Source organism: Parasteatoda tepidariorum, chromosome 9 (assembly GCF_982258835.1).
Source record: "Parasteatoda tepidariorum strain Cologne lab strain chromosome 9, Ptep-v5.0, whole genome shotgun sequence".
NCBI classification, from domain to species: domain Eukaryota; kingdom Metazoa; phylum Arthropoda; class Arachnida; order Araneae; family Theridiidae; genus Parasteatoda; species Parasteatoda tepidariorum.
In genome coordinates this window covers 103140641-103162042 of record NC_141763.1, presented here as the reverse complement: position 1 = coordinate 103162042, position 21402 = coordinate 103140641, and the positions used below count along the sequence as shown (strand labels likewise).

The 21402-nt window shown below is 31.3% G+C and overlaps 1 protein-coding gene across 1 annotated transcript in view; it reads left to right on the top strand.

Moving 5' to 3' along the window:
• LOC107451832 (potassium channel subfamily K member 15) overlaps positions 1–19502 on the top strand; it is a 71121-nt gene extending 51619 nt beyond the window's left edge. The window contains exons 2-4 of the mRNA XM_016068067.4: positions 11940–12286; positions 16089–16287; positions 18598–19502. Coding sequence (XP_015923553.1) covers positions 11940–12286; positions 16089–16287; positions 18598–18809 — 758 coding nt within the window. The 3' untranslated portion in view covers positions 18810–19502. The remainder of the gene's footprint in view (positions 1–11939; positions 12287–16088; positions 16288–18597) is intronic.
• The last annotated feature ends 1900 nt before the right edge of the window (positions 19503–21402 follow it).

The window sequence follows — 21402 nt, the reverse complement described above, 5'->3', positions numbered from 1 at the left end:
CTGATGATATTTTTCATCAGCACTGTGGTTGGTGCGATTCGGGTGCGAAATTCATACAGATCAGCTATCGCTGGGATTCAAACCCAGGTCACCTCATTGGAAGGCTAGCGCTCTATCCCCTGAGCCACCACGATAGCTTATTATTATATCTACTTCATTGCTGTATCTTGCATTGTCATTAGAAATTTAAAAAAAGACTGCCGTGCAAATGAAAACCGGGCAGGGGCCCCTTATCTTCATAAAATGCCCACAGATACTTTACAGTTTATTAATTCGGTTGCTATTGATAATAACCATGTCTTCTGACTACTGTGATAAAAACAAAATGCACACATTGCCGTGCATATCCTACGAAAATAACTCAAACAAAATTTTGGTACGATAAATAAAACTTAACTACTAAAAAAAGGAATATTTTAACAGAAAAAATACGTATTTCAAAATTTATTTTGAAGTCAATCTAGTTTGTATCGCCAACTATGACATCACTTTCTCAAGCGGGAATACTAAGCGACACCTTTTCCCCCTTCCCCTCAACTGAAGTGGGACCTTTCTTTGAAAGCTCCCAAAAAATCCTCCGAAATAACATATTTTAGTGAATATTTATTCTAAAAAGCATTATTTTATGCTGTTTTTTTTTATATTTTATTTTATAACCGTCTTTGGACAACCGATAGAATTTTGAGTTTATGACTCTCAATGTTCAACTCCGTAGACTTGTCATTTTAAACTCAATCCAGAAGACAAGGGAATTCCTGTATCGAGAAGCGGGAGAAATTTGTCTTCGTGTCCTGTTTTCTGATGGAACTTACTCGCATTTGCTTTCTAAAGAGAGGAAAACCTCCCATGGTTAGCCTGACGGCAAGGGCCCATGATCCGTCAACCACTTACGTTAGCACTGTGGTCGGCGCAAGACGGATATTTTTACTGTTTGAATAATTATAAGTATTATTTTATTATTGCTTCGAGTTTGTAACTGTCAATCATGACTAATAAGTTTTATTCATCTTTAGTCAGAGCTCACGTATCAAAGGGGAAATGTGAAAAAAAGTGGCAGTTTTAGGAAAATAATAAGTTTTTGTGGTTTTATTTATTATTATTTGAGGGTTAATTTAAGGTTTAAGGTTCTCGAACTGTTTTTTCATTCTCTTTGGTGAAAGAACTTACTTCTTGCTCCGTTGAAGAATTTCCAATGAGACGAGATAAAGGAAAAACTCTTGGCGACATTGGCTGCCTTCCCAAAGATGTCAAGTTCAATGTGAAACGTAGTTGAAAATGACGTCAGAACAAATGCGAAATTCTCACGTCTAATTAACCGGAGGAAGTGAGAAGTTTGTAACTAAGAAAAAAAATCATAGTTAAAAATAAAATAAAGGTTAGCGAGTAAAATTCATTTTTTTTAAAGTTTATTTAAAGCGTTCTTACTTTTTCATTTTTTTTGTTATTACATGAACTTAGTTTAAATATTTATTTTAAAGAATTAAAATTATAGGGTCAGTTTTTTTTAACAGAAAATTATTATTACTAATACATGCCTGCTAACTCTTCCGTTTAAAACTGCGCAAGACATGAGTCGTTAAAGTAGTTCTTTTATACTGCGCACGCGCGGGAAAAATTAAAAAATATTTTTCTTAACTTTGTAGAGAATCGTATTTAGAAACTAATAAAGAAAAGTCCGATTTGAATATCTTAAAAGTTTCAAGCTATTTCCAACAAAGTTTTTATGCTTTTTAATAGAAACTGAAAATGATCAGGGGGTTTTCACAAATTTTATTTTGTATTATTGTATAAGCTTTATTAAAAATGACATTATTGGGGATCCTCCCCCATAAAAGTATCTTTTCTTTCACCTGTTTTCTTTTTCTTATACAGCCTTATTTCGGTGCATGAACGTTTATTGACAGGCATTTTCATTTGTTATTTAATGAGGCATTATCATTGTATTATGATGCAAAATAATATTTGTAGAAAACTCCTTATCATTTTGAATTTCTTTCAAAAAATGCAAAAATTACTTAAAAAAATAGCTTGGAACTTTTTAAATGTTCAGACTATTCAAATCTGGTTTTTTTTATTGTTGCCAATTACGATTCTCTTCAAAATTAAGAAGAAAAAAATTAAAATTACAGTATAAAAGAACTACTTTAATGACTCATATCTTTGTAATTTATTTTAAATTGATCTAAAGGTTTTGTTTAATTTTATTGAATATTTTAAAAGTTATAGGAAAAAAAGCATCAAACGAAAAAATTTGCTCTTTATTAAAAATGTCCGTATCTCCATAAATATTTAATATAGGCTTACAAAATTTTGTGCAATTACTGCATATAATAACTAAAATAATTGCTGCAAGTTACAAATTTATCGCTACTTTTTTTGGCACAGAGTGTTCAAAAACACAATTTTCCGTTTGTCGGTCCCTCAAACCTCTAAAAGCTTTAAACTCCAATGATAAGTATGAAGAATCGCTCCTGAAGTTATAAAATTATTCTTTAAGTATTTCTAGAGAAATAAGAAAAAATGTATTAGTATAGAACCGTTTCTATTATTTTAGTCACCCCCTGTAATATAATAGGCTAGCTCCTCTCTTAAAGTGTTTTCAGTGCTGGTTAAATTTTAATGAAACGCCAGCACAATCTCAATTTAATTGGCTTTTTCCTATTACAAAGAAAAAACTTTTTCGAAAGTTTGGACTCGAATAAAACCAATGTTTAAAGTCGTAATTTTCCGAAAATGAGAGGAGAAAAAAATAGGATATACTTATTACATCTGCAAATATGTATTATAAAACGTCGCAATAAAGCGGCTGTCTTTATGGTCAGTAAGAAATATATAGTGAAAGAATTGAAATCTTAGTGAAAGAATATAGAATGTGTCTCTTAAGAGAATTAATACTTGACGGACTTATCTTTCTCGAAATAGAATGGAAAGAACAGTTGCTAACGTAAGCAAATTCTACGGTTCAACAACCTATTAAGATCGAGATACCCACTTGCAGGTATCCAGTTGATTATTTTTTACAGAAGTTCTTAGAAATTTATTTAATACGTCATAAAAATGTTATCAATATAATAAGTAGAAAGTATTCTTTTTTCAATTGTAAAAGCCATTAACACTTAAATGAATTCTGTTTTATAGCAATTTTCCATTGTGCCCAGAAACCCTGTCACAAAATAGATTGTAAGAAAAGATTTTTTTCTTTAAAAAAAATGAGTTTCGTGGATAACGTTATATATTTCCTAAATCGATCGATTTCTCTGGAAACTGTATCCGCAGCCAATGTCACGAATCTGTCAATTTCCATCTGTGTTGTAAGGAAATTGAAAATGGAAGTTATCCTTTATTTTCATATTATAATAATCGGTCAGAAATTATAAATTCTTTTAAATAAATTTGTTCTCATCTATTTTTGTTCAAAATATCTTTTCTGTATTAAAAATATTAAGTTTTCCAAAAAAATTTATTTTTAAAATCTTCGCAAACGATTTTTTAAAGAATCAAAGATTGCTTTCTTTTTATTAAAATTCCATCTATCGATAATAAATTCCATATATCAATAAATTCGTCAGCAACACTTCCGCCAATGATTCGGGGTAGAACATTACGTTACATTTTGTTTTGCAGAGTAACAACTATAAGAATTGAAATTGAAAATGTATGTAAGGAACTATAATCGTGCGCGAATAAAAAACTTATTAAGAGAATTCGAGAATTGTTGAACCTGTAAGAAAAAATACCCTGTTAACAGCTTTACAGTTCATAGGAATGAAACTAAATGTTGGAATGCGACATGCTGATATAACCATTTTTATTTATGTGCTTAACTAAAAATATTGATAAGTTTCGAATTGATAGTTTGAAAATTATTGTAGTTTTAAATCTTTTTCATTTAAATATGCCTGCTTATCCACTAAAGCATATCTCCGTCGTTTATTTTATACGCAAGTTGATTGTTTTCAAAGGTTTTTATCTCAGTCATTTTGAGTTGATGGTCATACTAAAAACTGTGTGGTGTAATATCTATCCGAATTTGGTGAGGAAAAATTCTAAAGATTGTGCGAATGATTACTTTATTTCAAGTTAATGCCGAATCAAATGTGCATCTCGTCGGAGAAGAATGTTCTGTTTTTCTGAGCTCCGTAAAAACTTAACATTACAACAAAACTTAACTATTTAACTAAATAGGTAGCATGTAGGGCACTTTTTAAACAAATAACAAATACTTTTGGACCATTATTAGAAGTTTGAAGGCGACTAACTAAAATTTCATGAAATTGACAACAGGATGGCCAAAATGGTAGTTTGCTTACGTTAAGTATACTTTTTGTCGAATTTATTTGGCAAATTCGTCATTTAATACCAAGTAAGTTACAATCCTCTTTCCTGATAGATAAAATGATTGATTGCAAGTCATTTTTTTCTTCTTGTCGATTTGACTTGACAATCTACTCATATAACCTTTTGACGCAGACGGGACTAAACTTGGGTAGGACTAAAAGTTGGCAAGTATGGATTTAAGTCTACCAGTGGTCTTAGCGGCTTATAAAAAATGGGGTCACATTTATAACTTTTGAAGTTAATAAAATGTTTTTTTTTTTAAATAAAGTTACTAATTGCTTGAAAAATGAACACATTTGTCAGTTTTAAAGTTCCAATAAAAAGCATAGTAAACTCATTCAAAATATATTGCAATTCTCTTGAGGTTTTAATGGAATATTCGGCTACCAATGTTTAGTTTTTGTTTTAAAAAATTGGAACCCAACTGTGGTTCGATTGATATGGACTTATTAAAAAAAATTCAAAATAAAACTTAACGAAATGTAATTACCAAATGGATGGTTGACCGTGTAAAGCAAAGTGCAGATGGCACTATAGGGATTAAAATGAGTCGTAAGACTTAAGGGTTACTACTTCGGCTGATTTTTACGCCTAAGCTTTAAAAAATGCACCATCCAATATAATTATTATACTTGTAGTGTTTCCAATAAAACACGTTCTTTCAATCTAACTTCCGAAGAAACAAACAACGAATGAATTCGGAAGACTCCGCAAGATTGCTATGATGCTACCCAAAAAATAACCACAAATATAGCCACACAATATACATAGCCAAATAAGGAATAACACTCAAAACATAGCTAACCTTACACTTTATTAAAATTTTTTTAGGCTCACGACCTGTTAGAATTTATAAATGGCAGAAAACTCTACGAGTAAATTTAAACACAAACGAATCACAATAATAAAACTTCCCTAGAACCTGTTCACACATCGCCCCCGTAAGATAAGCGAAGGGATACACCGGAAGTTTACCAAGTTTCTTCCGGTTTTAGGAAGTTTGCTATTCTCATTCTGTCAACCATCCAAAGGAAAACACAATAAAAGCAAACGATGCGGACTCGTTGTTGGTCGGAACAAAACTAACTCCTTTTTGGTAACTCCCCAAGATCATGCGATGGCAGCGCCATCTCTTAATTAACACAAATAATAGACAAACTGGTAAATTCTGGTATTACACCAACCCAGCCGAAAAGAATAACTTCCAGGCAAATTGCAGGATTTTATGTGAAACTTTGCAGATTTAAACGAAAACCTTTAATGATTAGCCCAACGGTAAGAAGTTTTGTGATTTGTCTACCACCGGTAATATGCTGCGTCAACATGAACGAAATTCATACATTATCGCCATCGGTTGACTGGGTTTAAAATTATGTTTTGTTTCTACCTTATCCTTTACAAGATGGAGCCATAATTTTTTAATTAAAAAAAATTAGCTTAAATTAATACTAAACAATATGTGAAAATTCACGCAAGAATTGAATTTCAGGCCATTTAAACTATAAAATGTCGCTAAAAATAAGAACGTATAGCAGTAGCCATTGTGGTGATCAAAATCTACAGTCCATATCTTTCAAATTAACGCTTTAAGACTTTTTTCTAAGGTTTTTTAAGTCTACGGGTAAATTTCATGAACACATTTTTAAGGATAAAATTGAGCCGCATGCTAACGAAATTCAACCCTATTCACGTAAAATTGTCATTCAAAATGACGACAAAAGAGTGCTGCTTATGTAGTAGCTATAACCTTTAACCTCCATAACCTGACATATTGTTTCCTACATAATACAGTGAATGACAGGCATCAAAAGAATGTCGACTTTTACCTGTTAACAATCACACAGTCGCTTTTGGTGAATGTCTAAAATATTTGCTATGTCCAATTCGATGTTAATTTGTCCGTTGATATTATTATATTTATTCGATATTTTAATAATCTGCTGAGAAAAGATTAGGAAAAACAACAATGTTGGGAGTACCGGGCTGTGGCACTAAACTTCAAAAAAACATCATTGTAAGTTATACCGGACAATGGCACCTAACTAGACTTCGTATATCTTTGGGATATTTAAAAAAGCGACTATGTGATTATCAACAATCACCTGTGGAAGTCAACATCAAAGACCCATTTCAGTCATTCACAGTACATATGTTAATATGTACTATATATAGGTCAACAGTTGTTGTTAATTTATGTCGCTTAGAGCTGCACAATGGGCTATTGTCGACGGTCTGGGAAGCATCCCGGAGGATGATCCGAAGACATGCCATCACAATTTTGATCCTCTGTGGAGGGGATGGCACCCCGGCTTCGGTAGCCTGACGACCTGCGCGAGAAGTCGAGCACTTCACGGTAGCACAGCTTAAGGTATCCGACTACCTTAAAAACGAGGATTTTCACAAAAAATCACTTTTTTATTTTATTGCAATATAATAATGCCCAATTTTTCTAGTTTTCAAAACTGTTTTGTTTTTGAATGCACGTCAAGCAGAACTTTAGTTATAGCTATTTTAGTAACAGATGACAGCTGTCTAACTTACCGGAAATTACAAAAATGAAACCGATAGTAGGTAATAATTTCGGTTCCATTTCTATTTGTGTTTATTTTTCTTAGATATTTAATTTTTAAAAGCTCTTAAACTCTCGGCTAATAATCTGAATTATATTTTAATTAGATTTTACATTTCGTGGTTACTGTTTGTGGGTAACATGAAAAGTTACCATATTTTCTGATAGTTTGTTTACATTTGAAGCGTACTTTCTATATCTTGATTTTGATTTGTTTTGAAGAAATTTATTGATTTCTTTCAAACAAATTTGTTATTTATTTTGATACATTTATTGAGATGGATAAAGGACGTACTTCTCGATCTAAGAAACGTAAATATTACGGTAATCAACATGCCAACAAAAGCGATGATTTGAGTAAAGTTGATTATACCATTTCTTCAAAATTGTGTAAAGCAGATGAATCTATTACTTCAAGCTCTTCAAAATTATCGATTTCTATGGATGTCAATAAAGAACTGATCCTTTTGGATAAAAATAATCTGTGTGGCAATCGAATAATTGATATTGAGATCCTGATGATGATATTAGCTTCATTATGTTGTCCGGTTTGCTATGATAACAAATTGCATTGAAGAAAATTCTAGATTTGGGCTATTATAAATATTATAAAAAATATTTTTTACTTTTAATTATTAATAAAAACTATATTTAGACACATATATTAAAGTGTGAAAATACAGTAAGATGGTTGTTTAATAAAAAAATTGTTCCTGTGTTAAATGCTTTATAAGTAGTAGACTTTTGATGTTATTCACTAAATACTTTAAAATATCGCTAAATAATACGTTAAAATATCGCTACGTTAAATATCGCTAAATACGTTAAATAAAACTAAGAAAATGTGTGAAGGAATGTGCCCCCTATAAAATATAATAACTTCCTACTGACAAACATTCATAGTTTTTAGAAAAAATGTAATTATAAACTTTAATTGTGTTTTTCTCAAAATGAAAATTTTGCTGTTTTTTGTCTACGGAAAACAAGATAACTTAACTAATTATTATAAATTTGTCTTCAAACTTTCAGAGATTGTTTCTTGTATTGGTGGTTATATAACAGACCTCCAGAATTCAGATAACTGTATTATTTTTTGTTTTATGAGATATTTTGCAGTAGATAATGTGAAGAAAATGTGAGAAAAATGGAAAAATATGCTTAACACTTCATACATTTTTTTAATTTCATGATATCATTTAAGTTGAGGTTCATAACACTTCAGAGGGTTATACGAAACGGCTCAAAAAGTTTGATAGCTGTATGTACAGTCCGCAAAAAAAAAAAGATATCACCCTGAATAACTTTCGTTCTAATGATCCGATTTTCACGAACTAAGTGTCAATCTTAATGGTTCCTGGGGGTGACCTCAAATATGCTAATTAATTAGTGCTAACTATTAATTAAGTTACGAAATCAGACACAAAAACGTACTTTCTCTGAATAAACATATATTTTTTTTTACATATTTGGAATCTAGACACTTGAATTAGGGGGGGTAGACAAAATTTTAAAACAATTGGGTCGTAAATTGGGTTGCAATAAAGGTTTATATATTTGGCGATAGTCCAGAAAACCGCCAAAAAAAGTCGCCTGCGCAAATAAATATTTTAAGATAACCCTTGACTGATTCAAAAGAGAAACGCTTAATTTTACTAGGTTGCTAGGCAACCAATTTCTGACTGTAAAAAAATTGAAATAATGTTTTGTGATTGCTCTGAGAGGTTTAATTAATAGTTAATAGAAAACACCTCGAAGTTTCTAGGCAATAGACAATTTTTAAGTTCATTTATGTCCAAAAAGCAAAATAAATAAATAAATAAATAAAATAAAAAATTATTTTAATCTCTTTTGAAAAGAAAATTTGAATCGATTTATAAGTTTTCAGAATTTAAATACATGAACTTTTTATCTGATATTATTTAGATTATGCTATTTTTGCTATGTTTATTCGAGGATTTCATACTAAAATCAAATTAACATAACTTATAATAGCTATATACAAAATTTTAGGGATAATGATTTTTACAGCTTTAATCGAGTCTTCTAGGCATGAAAGTTTGAAGGAAAAAAAAGTGCATGAAAAATAAAATGTAGATTGTATAGTAATTCTAATGCACATTCACAAGGTTTTCTGTAATTAACGATTTCTTTTTTCTATAACTCAATGAATTGCTGAATGTTTAGTGGCATTTTAAAAACATTGAAATATGTTATGTTTAAGAATAAGATATAGAAATAATATGTTGCATATTGTATGATTCATTGTTTAAAAAATTGCTTCATTTTGCTAGATATTTACGTTACATGGTTTTCTTTGGATAAAGATGATTAGCAAATAGCATCCACATGTTTCGATACATTCTGAAACTTACGTTCGCAAATTCACCATAAAATGTCGCACAGCATATTCTTCAATTACGATAAGCTACATTTACCACCAAATACTGCTACTATGATTATTTTTGTTATATATATATCAGATTATATATATATATATATATATATATATATATATATATATATATATATATATATATATATATATATATATATATATATATATATATATATATATATATATATATATATATATATATATATATATATATATATATATATATATATATATATATATATATAACGTCGTTGCCGAGTGGAAGGATTAAAACAGGTCATAGGTCGGGAAGGAGGGTACAAAATTTATTTATTAATTATTAGACAAGAGCAGTCATGAGAATGAGTGAAAGTGCACATGAAAAGTTGCGCTCCTTGGTTATATGTTAGGGAAAATCTTGCAAAGTAAAATCCGTAATATGTCTTAATTTAGGGAAAGAGGGAACTCTTAGTAGTTGCTATTGGTTTATGAAATAGATCGAACGTTTCCCACACAAGAGCAAAGGGAAAAATGTCCTGCTCTTAATTAAATGCATACTTGAGCCAAAAATAGATTTAAGAACAGGATGTGGTTTTTAAAAGTGTGAGAAAGTATTTCGTTTAGAATAATTAATTAGGATGAAGTTTTATAGCAAAGAAACTAACATAAAAAGATTAATTGAAGCTTTTTATGTTATATATATATATATATATATATATATATATATATCTGATATGATACTCTCTTTTTAAACAGAGCTCGTAAGGCCCTTAAGATACTGAAATGGGGGCACGAAAACTTAAAAGATTTTTTTTTTCCTAATGCCCGCCTGTGTTAACATCAGTCAATTCAGGCATCTACAGGGCGACAGATATCTGTGTGGCCTAAGGATTCCTAACGAGCATCAAACATTCTCAAAATTAAGTGTTCATTCACTGGAAAATTTAGTGTTTATTCAATTTAAGAACTGTTCCTTCACTTGGTTATCTTACTACTTATTATTTAAACCACCAAAAGCTTAAAACAATATTATGTAAGTTATCTAAATTTTTTTACATAATTTGCATTTAATAACAAATATGTCGACATGCATTTAATAACAAATACGTCATTTAGCTAAAATTACAAATTTTGAAATTTTTATGATTTTTTTTTAAAGACAAGCTAAGCTTAAGTTATTCCTTCACTGGTTAGTTTACCCTATAAGATTTTGAGAAATTTGCGATGTTGTGAGAGATGCTTAAAAATGTTGACTGCGTATTTTTATTAATATTTATAAAATATATATTCAAGAAATTGATGAATATTTTATTCCAAATTTATTCATTCGTATGTATATTATTGAAATTTTATCAGTTATTGAGAAAAAAAAATCACATTAAAGAAGCACAATCTGTTGTATAATCATATTCTATCAGAAGCATGCTTTTATAAAACTCCACATTCTCTGAATAAAATGTATTTTATTCAATAAAATGTTTTGTTCAAATTTCTTTACTAAATTGCAAATAGAATTTTAGACGACTAAAGAAGAAACATCGTATTTTATAGCTTAAAAAAATAAAAATGAAAAGATAAGCAAACGATTATTAGCGAAAAAAATATGAATGAAATTTTATGCTAAGCGCGCGAAGTCAAGTTCCTCGCAAGTTTATCACATTTTAATATTAATCGTCCCATTTAATCATTTCTTCATTGTCGCCAAATTATTTTTTTAAAAATAATTAATTTTAATTTTTTTCAGCTTCTAATAAATAAAAACAGTTGAAATTTTAGATTTTTCAATTGAAAAATATGTAGATTAATATGGTATAAAAAAATTCATACCTTATAATTCAAAAATTTTTCATCCTTAATTTAATTAAATAATAAAAAATAATTAACAATTATTAAAAATTATTTTTTTCGTGAAATTATCTTTGGGTAAATGAGTTTTATGACTGGGTGAAATTTTCTTCGAATTGCTTTATTAGTTTTTAAAATATGACTAAAAACGTAAAAAGTGAAATTAACATTAAGGGGTACGAACTTTGAATCGCTCTCCTGACCAAACTATGGGGACCATATTTCCCAGATTGCGGCTACCCCCTATATTTTGAAGGTTAAGAATCCAAATATGTAAGAAAAAATATATGTTTATTCAGAGAAAGTACGTTTTTGTGTCTGATTTCGTAACTTAATTAATAGTTAGCACTAATTAATTAGCATATTTGAGGTCACCCCCAGGAACCATTAAGATTAACACTTAGTTCGTGAAAATCCGATCATTAGAACGAAATTTATTCAGGGTGATATCTTTTTTTTTTTGCCGACTGTACAATAGTTTTTTGTGTAGAGTGTTTTCCGTTAATGAGTTATTTTCATTAAAATTATCTAAAAAATACTCTTTAAACAAAAAAATTTCTGTATATTTAAATTTTCTCTATTAAATATGTTTATTTAAATTAATATACAATATAAATTGCAATAATGTTGTGGAAAATATTTATTTTTCAAAAATTTTGTCCCGAAGGTAGTCGGATACCTTAACGAGGACCAATACCGCACACCCTCGGTCCCTACGCAGACTGATCCAAGTGATATAGGTCAATAAAAAAATCAATTAAAAACCTGTTTTTTCAATGAAGCGTTTGAAATAATGATTTTTTTTCCTTGCAGGTTATGGCAACATTGCGCCAAGGACTCCGTCCGGAAAAATAGCAACCATATTTTACGCAATTATTGGAATACCACTGATGCTACTTTATCTCACTAACATTGGCGACATCTTGGCCAAAGCATTCCGTTATTTATACAGCAGGGCATGTGCTTGTACTGGAGACAGCCAAGGACCGAATCATGATTCCCGACGCAGGCGTCATTTGGCGGATAATTACAGAGTTCAACATTTTGTCGGAAATGCTTCCTCTCCATCTGGAAGATATGGATTAGAAATTGATGATAAGTTCCATTTAAGTGTTCCACCTCCTCCTCCGCCACCCATGTCTCACATAATAGAAGACGAGGTAAGAGTTTTATTTTATTTTATAACCGTCGTTGAACAGCAGACCCAATTTTTAGGTTTACGACTACTCATATTCAACTCCATAGTCTTGTCGTTTTGAACCCAATCCAGAAGACAAGGGAACTCCTGGATCAAGTAGTGTGAAAAATTTGCCTTCGTGGAAGATTTTTTGAAGGAACTAACCCGCATTTGCGTTGCATGGAGAGGAAGACCACGAGAACCTCCCACGGTTAACCTTATGGCAGGGGACTCTAACCCTTGATTTGTCTATCAATGGAGATATTTCACGTCAGCACTGTGGTCGGTGCAATCCGGATGGGGAATTTGTATCTACCCACCCATTCGAACTCAGTTCACCTCATTGGAACGCTCTGAGCCATCGCTGCTCAGAGATTTCATGGAAACCTTTCTTTTTGTTCTTTTTTTAATCTTAGAAAGTTTGTTCCGCTCACATCATCATTTGCATTCATCGTTGTTTCGCTCAACAACAAAAAAACATCGATTTTTCACAAAAAGCAACAAAGTTTTTGTTAATTAAGTAAAATTGTTATGCAGAGACATTATATTTTTGTTTAATTTTTAACGTGTTTCCTCATTGTCAAAACTTTTACCTAATTTTGAATCCAATTATATAGGCAAGTATTAAGATAACCATGCGAGGGTGACAAGATAAGAAGCCTCGTTACAAGGAGTGTCAAATCATGAAAATTTCCCATTTTTTTCCTACTACAACCGGACTCTGAGGAATATATCAGAGAAATTTTGCAGTCTACTCCTCGGTTTTTGTGAAATGTATAGACACATTTTAGAGCATGAAGCTCAAATAGCGTTAGTAGTAGAGTTACGGGAAATCGTGAAGCCATGCAAAATCTCTGTTTTAAAGGAAATGATTTTTCATACTTTTGCATGACTAGAATACGCACATCACATCTGCGCATCCTAATGTGTGGGGAATTCCCTCTTGCTTCCCTACAGCCCCCCTTCCATTGAACTACCACTAAAGATAGTTTTTGTCAGCTGTTGGTTTTTCTGCAAACTAACATTTAGGATAGCACAAAAATGATGTTCAATTCTTTGATATTTTAACAAATAGAGTGCATAATCTTGGTATTTTATTAATTTTTTATGCATATTTTTTTTTTTACTTTGCAAAAAACCAAAGCCTATTTTTATGACACTATCAGCACATTTGAGTGACAATAATTTTCATACGACACATAATTTATGATCCTATATACAACTAACCAAGCCTTTTTTTTTGTTCCATGGGTCATTGTAGTAAACTTTGAGTGTTGTGTAAAAAGATTTGGGATTTTGTTGTGTCGAGATTTGTGGTAAAAATTACAATGAAATACGTGCAGGTGTCGTAGTGTGAGTATATCGATCCTGATGGGTCGTTGAAACATGGCCTTTGTTTACATTGGCAACTGTTCTTCCCATTCTATTTAAAGTAAGCCAAGCCCTTCGAGTATCCATTCTCTTAAGTGGCACATTCTGTATTCTTACACAAAGATTTCAATTCTTTCCCTCTATATTTCTTTCAAAGTGCAAGGATTGGACAGGATTGAAGCCATGTAGTACATAAGCAAACTAATTGTGCATCGAAGTTGCCTGATAAATCACAGTTAAGTAAAAGAAGTAGACGAGAAAGAATTCATCTGCGATAGGGCTCAGTATTTAATTAACTTAACGTTAATTGACATTCCAACTTATGTGGAGAAACTTAGCTTAACTTTAACACTCCAACTGTCGCCATAGGTCACACGTGTGGGTATAGGTTATCTTCTTCTTGAAGTGCAAGTTCCCAGTTGTAATAAGCCGCGGAGATTTTAGTGTGAGTCATAAATTTTTTTCCTTGAACTATAACAAAGAAGAGCGAGCTTAAATGAGACATATAAGCCTTGAGAGACCAATAAACTTTAATCCTTTTCCTAACAGCAATGTCATTGTTGTAAAAATGAGTTCCTGAAGAGAGAAGAAGGATGATGAAGCAAAATGGTGGCCATTGTTTCAAATTTAAAGGAAAGAGTAAGAAAATGAATGTACGTCGTCAAAACTCTGTCATTGCATTGTCCGCGACGCCTCACTCACGTGACACAATTTTTGGAGTACAGTGCGCAAAAAAAGAAGGAAAACGAATCAACCTTGAATAACTTTTAGTCTAGTGATTGAATCTTCTTACGTTAAGACTCAATAGTTAGAGAAGTTTATGCCAATTCATTAATGACGACATTTTACGTGAGACACAAAAATGTACTTTCTCTGAATAAACATAACCTTCATTTTCCGACAGCTTTAAGTTTCAGAGCCTCAAAATATAGGAGGTAGCCGCAATCTGGGAAATAGGGTCTCAATAGTTTGGTCTAAAGTTCGGACCCCATAATGCTAATTTTACTTTTTGAGTATTTAGCCATATCTCGAGAACTTTTAAGTCAAATTGAAACATTTTTGCCCACTATTATAAAATTCTTTTATCCAAAGATATTTCCATGCGAAAAATAAATTTTAGTAAATATTTATTATGTTTTATTATTTCATTTAATCTTTCCTTCCTTCCTCAATGGCACGACAGCCCGGGTGGGCCCTGGCCTTCTCAATCAACTTCCTCCAGGCGTGCCTCTGCCTGGCAGTTGTCTTCCAGTTTGAGACTTTTAAGACTGAAAAGTCTCTTTCCACGCAGTCGGCCCATCTCAGCTTTGGTCGACCTCTGGGCCTTGATCCGATGGGCTGAGCCGAAAAGATTATGTTTGTCCAACTCTCTCTGTTCATTCGAATGATGTGACCAGCCCATTTAATTCTTTGAATTTTTACATACCTGACAACATCAGGCTCTCTAAGGGCCCGATAGAGTTCTGAGTTTGAACGTCTGTACCAAGTACCATCAACTTGTTTGCCCCCAAAAATGGATCTTAGGATCCGCCTTTCGAAGATTCCCAAGGAATTCTCATCTTTCTGTGTTGTTGTCCAAGTTTCTGAGACATATGTTAGGATAGGTCTGATTAAGCATTTATAAATTAACAGTTTAGTATCTCTTTTTAGTAGGTCTGATCTTAAATATTTTTTTAATCCATAAAAACATTTACTTGCACTATTGATTCTTCTTTGTATTTCGGGTGCGATATTGCCATTAACGTTGACTTCAGAACCAATTTTATTTAATAATAGTTGAAAAAATTTCGAGTCGTAAGGTATACAATTTTTTACGTCCTTTTAAAGTATATAATTTTACATGGACAATTCAAACATTTGATCGAAATCGGTTGAATAGTTCCTGAGACATCAAACTTAGAGAATGTCATAAACTTAAAATTTGATGACTCTTCCCGAGTCAACCGATTTTGCTCAAATGTTCGAATTTTGTCATCTAAAATTGAATTCTTTAAAATGACGTAAATAACTGTATACCTTACTACTTAATTTTTTTCCACAATTATTTAATAAAATAATAAAAAATAATAAATACTTAAACAAAAATTATTTTTGCCTGGAATTATCTTCTTCTAAACGAATGGTCTGAAAATATGCGAAATTTTGTGAATTGTGTGTTGTGCACTTTTTGCAACATGAAAAGAAAATGAAGAAAATTGTCATGAACAAAAGAAGCAATCTAAGCTTCAGTATAACTTAAAGTTCACAAATAGAAAGAAGAACAAAAATAAATAAACAGTAAATCCACCAGTTTTGGTTATTAAATTGATATGACAAATATTCTAATTGCATTTCAGTAATGTTTTAAATTAAATGCAAATAAAATTAAAAATGCCCACAACTATTGTATGCTTAAAAAAAATTGTTTTTCACAGGTTCGGATCGAGCCTATATCAGATGAAATGTACCGAGAAGAGGATTACAACGGCAAAGTGAGGGTATCTGTACCCATAACGCTTTGCATGGTGATTTTGGTGGGTTATATATCTGGAGGAGCTGTGCTCTTCTCCCTTTGGGAAGGATGGGGTTTCTTGGATGGTTCCTATTTCTGTTTTGTCACTCTCAGCACCATTGGTAAGCAACTCTTTTCTATTCGACTATCATTAATACAATTAGATGCTGCTTCAAATGGGCATTCATTTTAGACTTTTAACGTTGAAGTGATAGTTATTGTACTGTTCCGAATGAACATGGAGCAAACAATTACGTAGCATGATAAATATATAGTGTACATATTTTTGTTGCCAACTGCTGTTAAACTACTAAAAATGACTACAGAATACTTTCGATATCTCAAAATTGAAGGGACGCTAAAAAGATTTCGATTTAACAAGTTTAGAATTAAATGTGTTCTAAAAAATAGAAAAATATATTCTAAAATATTTCTCTCCAGGACTCAATCTTGATGGTTTGAGGGTAGACTTCGAATAGGCTAATTAATTTGTTCAGACGATATTTTAAGTTACAAAATACATTCGAAACTTAAAATACTTTTACGAAATACGCAAAAACATGCTTTCGATGGATTCGGAATTCTGACCCCTAAAATAAAGGGGATAACCGTGATCTGGGAAATGGGATAGTTTGGTCAGAAGAACGGTCCAAAGTTAGGAGGACCCTTTAATGTTATTTTCACTTTTTGGGTATTTCGCTATATCTCGAGAACTTCTTAACCGAATTGAAAAAATTTTGAGCACAATTATAAAATTCTTTTAGATAAATTAATACAGAAAAAAAATTTTAAAAATATTTGTTATTTTATTTAATAATGGTCGATAAATTTTGAATTGTAAGATATAAAATTTTTTGCATGATTTTAAAGAATGTAATTTTGCATGGCAGAATACAAAATTCGAGCAAAATCGGTTGAATAGTTCATAAGCATTCAAAAATTTCAGTTATTTAAATCGAAATTAGCTTATCGAAAAGTTATTCAGGGTGGTCCGTTTTTTTCGTGCTCTGTACAAGAATATAATATCCCTAAACTTTTCTACCACTTCAAATAGTTGATAAAGTTTTGTGTTGTTGCTAACTCCCTTAGTTTAGGCCCCTAAACCAAGTCTTAAGGATCGTGTCGCAATTTAACCTCATTCAACAATTGTCACCCATCACCATCTCGTAGAAGTAAGAAGGCCTTCGCACGGATCACTTAAATGGTCCAAGAAAACGAACATAAACAACGCAGGGGAGATGTCACAACGTTCGGACTACTAAATCAGATTTCTTACTTATCGTGCGAAAGCCTTCTCTCTTCTGGAAGTTGTTACACCTATGCAACCAATGATATGAGAAGGAAGACTGACAATTGGTGTATGTCTTCTCAATTCCTTGGAAGGTAAAAGGTTTTACTTGATCAGTCCTATAAGTCTAGATATAACCGAGCAAATATGAGGCACTTAGTGGCATACCATGCATGAACTGGTGGTATTTATTTTGACCAAAATCCAAAATAAATAACTAAAAGTTTCTCTAGAGTAGAAGAAGCTCGCACCAATGAGACATCAAATAATTCAATTCATGGGAGATTATTCTTTTAGTTCTTAAAAATATAACAGTTATTATTTTTATCGATGTTTAACGAAATAGATTTATAATGAGTTCGACAACTATTGCAACAATATAATTTATATAAATATATAAAAGTCCTGCCAATGTTGATTAAAGGTTTTTAAAAAAATTCATGATGACAATTGTAAAATCAATCGTCTTATCTCTGCCACTACAAGAAAAACTTATCAAAAAAGCGTAAAAACGGCAGCTATGGTTATTTTATGCTTTTAATTTAATTTTTTGGTAGATACGAAAAAACATTTTTTTTTTTTTAATTTTGCTACCACGTTTAAAAAAATTTCAGGTTGTCTCAACCTTGTCTTTTTCCAAAAGTGTTTTTAAATATTAAAAATTTAATATTTTAATCGAATTATAATTTAACGAAATGAAGATATGTAACAATGAAATTCTTACATATATTCATTAAAATATCATATCGTATAAAATATCATATCATATCTTCATATAAATTATCGAGATATATAATAAAATATAACATATCTTTGTATTAATTATCGACATATATAATGAAATATCAAATATCTTCATGTAAATTATCGACATACATAATTAAATATCATATCATATCTTCATATAAATTATTGACCTATCTTCATTTCAATTATCGATAGCGCAATTATCGAAATGAAGATATGCTTTGTTTTATTAATCATGCCCAAGGCGTCTGGTGTCACCAAGCCATTATAAAATCATCCCTTATATCATATACTTTGATCGAGCACACTTTAAATAAATTTCAGACGGATATCGACTAGTAATGTGAACAGTTCTTCTTCACTCATAAAATTATAATGGTTGCATATTTATTTGCAGGTTTTGGAGATCTCGTTCCAGGTGATTCGGTGATTTCTGATGGAGGCTCTCAGGAGAAACTAGTCATGTGCTCTCTTTACCTGCTGTTCGGAATGGCCTTGATTGCCATGTGCTTTAATCTGATGCAAGAAGAAGTTATCCACAAAGTTCGCAGTTGCGGAAGACGAATTGGCATCATCAAGGATCAAGAAGATGACGATGATATGGGATGAGGGATATCATCTAATATTCGACCATTAGCTGAAAATGATGAACCCTCTCGGAAGGAGAGTCCATCAGAGTTGAGAGCACATCGATGAGTGGTGCCACCACCGCCATCGATATCATTTATGTTGATAACAAAATGTCACGTTCTCGCGTTGATCCAATTTTTAATTCCAAACGACTTTTTTCAGTTAACATTCAATCGTCTGCAATCGGAATCAAGCGAACCAGGACGTGCATGGAACGAATATGCTTAGTGAGGCTTTTAAAACCGAAACTAATTCCAAAATATTGAGTTTACAATAGTATACTAAAATCACATATATATAAAAGAAGATAAAGACATATTTGATCGAAAAAAACAGTGCTCTTTTTATGATTTTTTCAAAACAATTACACAGCGCCATTTAATTAGAACTATTCTACAAGTCTCATTTATTTAGTTAGTCAGAAAACCACACTAAAAAAAAGGAGATAGAAAATCAAAATAACAGATTTAAATGGAAAGAAATGGAGCCTCTCCGATATTTTCATCCAACAAATTTGTCCAAGAAAACCGCTTTTTGAAGTAATAATAATGTTACGTCTTCAGAAGTTTTACTGTAGAGATCTATAAATTATTTTAATATTAATGTGAGCTTTTCCACATTTTGCAGAATTTTGAATTTTATGCAATATGCAATAAATTTAATTAACACAAACGTATCATGTTGTTTTTCATTGTATTCATTTTATATATATATATTTTTTATTTTCTCATTTCTGTTCACGATTTTTGTCCCCAAAAATGTGACGCCATAATAATTCTCCACATTTAAATTTATAATTTTTTTGCACATCGACTGAAAAATATTTAAATTTGCATTGAAAAGCACTTGAAAGGGTCCAACTCTTTTTATTTGAGAGATAACGCGATGTTTAATTTTAATCAGTTCTCAAGTTTTTCTCTTATTTCAACCCTTTCTAAGGCCTTGGTAATTATATTTACCACCACTTGAACTTTGGTATGCCATTTGTTATTAACTCGAATGCACGTAATATTGAATAAAATTGGTTACAATATGCCTGTTTTTAGGGAATGTAAAATAAGTTATAATATATAATTCTTTTTTTCAGTTTGGAGTAATTATAAAATTCATTTTACAAATTAAAAGAAATGAAGGTAATTAAATTTCTTACTTTCGTATAACGCCTATTGGGTTGTAGTAAACATACTTACCACAAGAAAATGTTGTTAAAATCCACTTTATCCATTAATCTAAATGAATTTTTTCATCTAAATTCAGAAAATATTTTAATGTACCTACCCTTACTAGAAATAAATGGCTCATTAATGGATTAACATATTACATCATATTAAGTTACACTGCCAATATCGATGCTTTGTTTTTCCAAGATTAAAAGTAGTTTGTACAATTGTAATCATTAATGGTAAAAAAAAGTATAATTAATACTGTTCTGCAGCGATTGAGCATATATTACCCTTAATGCCAACAACTCGGTTTTTGCGAAAGATTTTATCAGTTTGCGCAGGTTAGAACTTTTTTTTATGGTTTTAAAATTTTTTTATCTATTCTTACTGCGCTAACAGAGAATCGGTATATTGGAGAATAAGTAAATTGATGGCGAATAAGGAACGGAATTATAAATTTATAAGCAATTAAAAAGCTTTTCAATTGTGGTACGATATTCAATTACCGTAATTTTATTTTAAATCTTAAATTCTCACTTCTCATTTATTCTGATAGCCACACTTGATGGTTCCCCCTTTACCAACTCTCCGTTTCACGACTCCACGTTACTGCATTGCTCTTAATACTCATAAACTCACAGCACTGGTGTTGTTATTAATCCCATGTCTGTCGAACTTTCTTCAAAAAAACTTTTTTTTTTGTTGCTGAAAACTAATCTATGTCCCATCCTAAGTTCGAAAATGCAAAATAATTTTGTTAGCAAGCAGTTTTTGCTTGACCTATTGGTGGTGAAATATGCCGACCTTACGGGCACAAAAACGTCGAACGTATGGGATACGACTCCGACAGTGATAGGGGTTAATGCCATGGTTAAAACTGTTTGCAACGACCACTGTGTCTTAAAATAATCTTAGAGATAGAAATTTAAAGTCCCCTTGCCGTCGGACTAACTCTTAGAGATTTTCATGGTTTTCCTCTCTGTGTGAACTAGTTGCTGGTCAATTTGACTCAAAATGTCCTCCACAAAAGCAAATTTCTGTTAATGCGTTGATCTGAGAATTCCAAAATTCAACACTCAATTTTCAACAACACTTATATTTAACTACAATTATGTCTTTTAGATTACAATTAGATTCCCTCAACAGCTTGTTAGGGGCCAAGGGATTCATGGAAGTTAAGGTCGAGACCCACCGCATGATTGTGGCAAAGTTGTCAGCAATGCGCAACTGCCGCATTTACAAGCTCATACCCATCCAATGGATGATGGGTAGGCTTCAAACCACCCCTGCAGTTAAAACTACAGTTCTTCACATTGACAGTTTATCGTCTTTGGCCTATCGTGGCTCATTTAACAATAATTTTAACATTTTTTATATCACTATCTAAAGACTATATACATGTATGCTAC